At 30.6% G+C, this 4,277-nt stretch overlaps 2 protein-coding genes across 2 annotated transcripts in view; one reads left to right on the top strand and one right to left on the bottom strand.

The window, feature by feature from the left end:
- PHYBLDRAFT_171452 (hypothetical protein) overlaps nucleotides 1-885 on the bottom strand; it is a gene marked incomplete at both ends in the record, with an annotated part of 2,499 nt that extends 1,614 nt beyond the window's left edge. The window contains 2 exons of the mRNA XM_018436605.1: nucleotides 98-403; nucleotides 460-885. Coding sequence (XP_018288095.1) covers nucleotides 98-403; nucleotides 460-885 — 732 coding nt within the window. The remainder of the gene's footprint in view (nucleotides 1-97; nucleotides 404-459) is intronic.
- Nucleotides 886-1,421: 536 nt separating this feature from the next.
- Nucleotides 1,422-1,877, top strand: PHYBLDRAFT_148620 (hypothetical protein; the record flags this gene model as incomplete). Its single annotated transcript, XM_018432117.1, has 5 exons — nucleotides 1,422-1,439; nucleotides 1,500-1,537; nucleotides 1,608-1,668; nucleotides 1,732-1,776; nucleotides 1,851-1,877. 5 exons carry the CDS (start codon nucleotides 1,422-1,424, stop codon nucleotides 1,875-1,877), a joined length of 189 nt encoding a protein of 62 aa, XP_018288094.1.
- Nucleotides 1,878-4,277: the final 2,400 nt, after the last annotated feature.

Here is a 4,277-nt window from a genome sequence, read left to right as displayed (position 1 = left end):
GTATGTCGACTTGCGTCGGATAGACATCTGGTTATATAGATTGTAGCTTGAGAAAATAGTAATATACCAATTAATTTTTTATATAGTATATACAAACCTGAAGAGTACGACTGTTTGCTCTCCCCTTGCTGTTTTTCTTGGCCTTCTGCTCAGGAGACTCGTGAAAAGTACGATGACTGTGCTTGTACCTGTTCTTTATTTTATCACTTATCACCCGTGGGTGAGTACCAGCTAGACGAGTCTGGGCGCTAATGTAGCTCTTCAAGTAGTTGATAACAGCTACGTTATCGCAGTGGTTAATCTTCTCGTTCAAGTTCCACTTCTTCTTACTCTCGTTCTCAGCAACAAGAGCAGGGTCGTCAGACTCGAACTTCCAGTCCCACAACTTTTCCGCGAAGATTTCCTAAATACAGGTTGTTTAATAAGTTGTTGATACTAACATATATTAATATTAATTACCAAGATAATGACAGAAACCTCGGCATCACTGAGGGAGGTCTGGGGGACATAGGATGGCATCAGAGATGGTCCTAGACTAGCCATACGAGTCTGATTGTTGGCATAGGCAGTTGCAAAGTCTGCAAATGCCATATGTGTCTTTCCAGACGTGTCAACAACAACGCCCATCCTGTTTTTAAAGGCTGCCATGTTGCTATTGACAGCAGCAATGTCATCCTTGACACCATTGATATTGTTGTTTACTTTGTTAAACATTTCAACAATTTCCGCGTATCGCTGATCTTGGATAGTTGTGGATGAGAAACTGGGGGCAATTTCTTGAGGTCCAACACGGCCAGCCAAAACACGGTTTGCAGAGGTAGATATACTTGCAGATGCTTTTCCTTTTCCTTTACGGTCTGTTTTTCTGCTGCTATTGGAAGGCATTTTTTCTTTATTGTATTTTTATTAAAGTTTTATACATTAATAAATTATTAAAATAAAATAAATGTATGGGTTGAAATATATTTATTTTTGTTTAATCAAAGATATACATACAAAATATGTTAATATAAAGTAGATTTATGAAATAGCTGAGAAAAGGAAGGGATTATATATTATTTTCTATAAAATCCTTTATAACCTTGAACAACTTCTTTAATATTCAACATAGAACTTAGTGTTACAATATAATTTCGGACTATTCATTTTATTACTATTGTATTTTACTAGAGTCAATTCTCATCTAAACTGCCTTCTGTTTGAAAGCCCACTTTTTTTTCTTTTTCTTTATTTTTTTCTTATTTATTTTTTTCCTGTTTCTTTTCTGCTTTATTTACTTTTATTCTGGTTGATGTATTTGAGTTCACACCCTGGTAAGCAATTTGTTTTTATTATTCTACTGTTATATTTATTCTTAATGTTTTTTCTTTTATTATTATTGTGGTTGCTGATAGTATTACAAGTCTTTGCCATGTTGATTAATGGACAAGAACAAAAAGGTAAAACGCGGTTATTGTGTATGTGCTTCTTTATTAATTATTTTCTTTTTCTCTCCTCAGCTCATCATAAAGACATACCAACAGCAGAAATTTATCCGGTAAGTCTGAATAATGTATTTATTTGTTTTATTCTTATATCTAATTTTGTTTATTTTCTATCTCTGTTAGTACTGCCAACATTTCTATGTACCTGATTGAATGGCTTGTCTTTGAAAACCGGTTTTCTTTGGTAAGTAATAAAGCCAAACTTTATTCCATGATCTTTACTAATGCGTTTTATTAAACCTTTCAGAACAACAGTCAATGTGCACTATGCCTGGTTCTGACGAAAGTACTGGTAAGTAACCATATTATTTAAATTAAAGAAAAATAAATATTTATATAATCTAATATAATTGAATAATTTTTTAGCCTTCTCTTACTAGTGAAATACCGTAAACACGCGTTTCTTTTTAGGATTCTATTGTATTGGAAGTATTTATATATTATAATATATGAAAGGGTTTGTTATTATATTAATTATGTAGTAGCTTATATATTAGATTAGACTATATATTGTCAAGCCGTACATATTATAAGCAAGAAGCTTTTTTTTTTTAAATAAAAACAATTTTTCCAAAACAATCCCTATAAAAATATTTGAAATGAAGTGCAAGAAGTATTGCAGTAGCATGGCATGTGTGAATCCTATAGTTTAGCCATGCATAATTGTCCAATAAAAGTGTTTAGATTCGGAAGACAGTATACATAAATCCTGTTTCTTCTGTTAAATGATCCAATAGAATATCATTATTTCAGTAGACAGTTTTCTCTGTAAAGTAATCCAATAGAATTCTACTATTTCAGTAGACAGTTTTCTATCAAAAATAGATTTTTTATTGGAATCTCTGTTTCAAATCAAGTTTAATTTAATGTAATATCCAAAAAAAAAAGATGTCATAATTTGATTATTCTCTCTGCGATTAAATAGTTTAAAAGAACCTTACATCTCTATATGGATCATTATAAGTTCAGAAGTTATATGGACAACTCACAGGTAACATAACATATTGCAAACGGAATCTATAAATGCCAAATTCCAGAATTTAATTATTCTGTCACTCAGAATTTCCCATACTATCGCATATGTGTAGAAATCTAATTCCCCAGTGTAAGTAGATGATAGCCGGTCTGATATATATATAAGTAGATGATAGCCAGTCTGATATATATATAAGTGGATGACAGCTGATCTGCTATATATATAAATGGATGACAGCTGATTTGCTATATATACAAGTGGATGACAGCTGATCTGCTATATATATAAGTGGATGACAGCCCGTCTGATATATATATAAGTGGATGACAGCCGGTCTGCTATATATATATAAGCTGATTATAGCTGATCTGCTATATATATAAATGGATGACAGCTGATCTGCTATATATATAAGTAGATGACAGCTGATCTGCTATATATATAAGTGGATGACAGCCGGTCTGATATATATATAAGTGGATGACAGCTAATCTGCTATATATATATAAGCTGATTATAGCTGATCTGCTATATATATAAATGGATGACAGCTGATCTGCTATATATATAAGTGGATGACAGCCGGTCTGATATATATAAGTGGATGACAGCTGATCTGCTATATATATATAAGCTGATTATAGCTGATCTGCTATATATATATGTGGATGACAGCCGATCTGCTATATATATAAGTGGATGACAGCCAGTCTGATATATATATAAGTGGATGACAGCTGATCTGCCATATATATATGTGGATGACAGCTGATCTGCTATATATATAAGTGGATGACAGCCGGTCTGCTATATATATAAGTGGATGACAGCCGGTCTGCTATATATATAAGTAGATGACAGCTGGTCTGATATATATATAAGTAAATGACAGCTGATCTGCTATATATATAAGTGGATAATAGCTGATCTGCTATATATATATGTGGATGACAGCCGGTTTGATATATATATAAGTGGATGACAGCCAATCTGATATATATATAAGCTAATAATTATTAATCTGGTATATATATAAGCCAATAATCATCAATCTGGTATATATATAAGCCAATAATCATCGATCTGATATATATATAATCTAATTACAGTTAATCTCATATATATACAAGTAGATAACAATCAATTTTATATATGTATAAGTGGATAACAGTCAATCTGGTATATATATATAAGTTGTTAACTACCAATCAGGTATATATATAAGCTGTTGACCACCAATTGAGTATATATATAAGCTGATAACAGGTGATCCACACTATATATAAACATATGATACTCAATCTGATATATATATAAGCTGATGATAGCTGATCTGGTATATATATAAATTGTTGACCGCCAATCAGCTATATATATATAAACTATTAACAGTCTATCTCATACATATATAAGCTGATATTAGCTAATCTAGTATATATATAAGCTGTTGACTGCCAATTGGGTATATATATAAGTTGTTGACTACCAATTGGGTATATATATAAGCTAATAACAAATGATCTGCACTATATATAAACATATGATATCCAATCTGATATATATATAAGTAGATAACAGTCAATCTTATACATATATAAGCTGAACACTGCTGATCTAGTATATATATAAATAAATGATATCTGATCTGATATATATATAAATCAATAACAGTCAATTTATATTATATATATATATTTATCACATCCAATTTACTACTTATATAAGTTAATAAAATATAATATATAATCAATATTAGCCAATAACATTTGATTTATTACTAATATTAGCATATAACATCTTATCTATCTCTGATATTA

Source organism: Phycomyces blakesleeanus (assembly GCF_001638985.1).
Source record: "Phycomyces blakesleeanus NRRL 1555(-) unplaced genomic scaffold PHYBLscaffold_19, whole genome shotgun sequence".
Taxonomy (NCBI): Eukaryota; Fungi; Mucoromycota; class Mucoromycetes; order Mucorales; family Phycomycetaceae; genus Phycomyces; species Phycomyces blakesleeanus.
The sequence above is the reverse complement of the archived record's forward strand: the minus strand, read 5'-3'. Positions and strand labels throughout refer to the sequence as shown.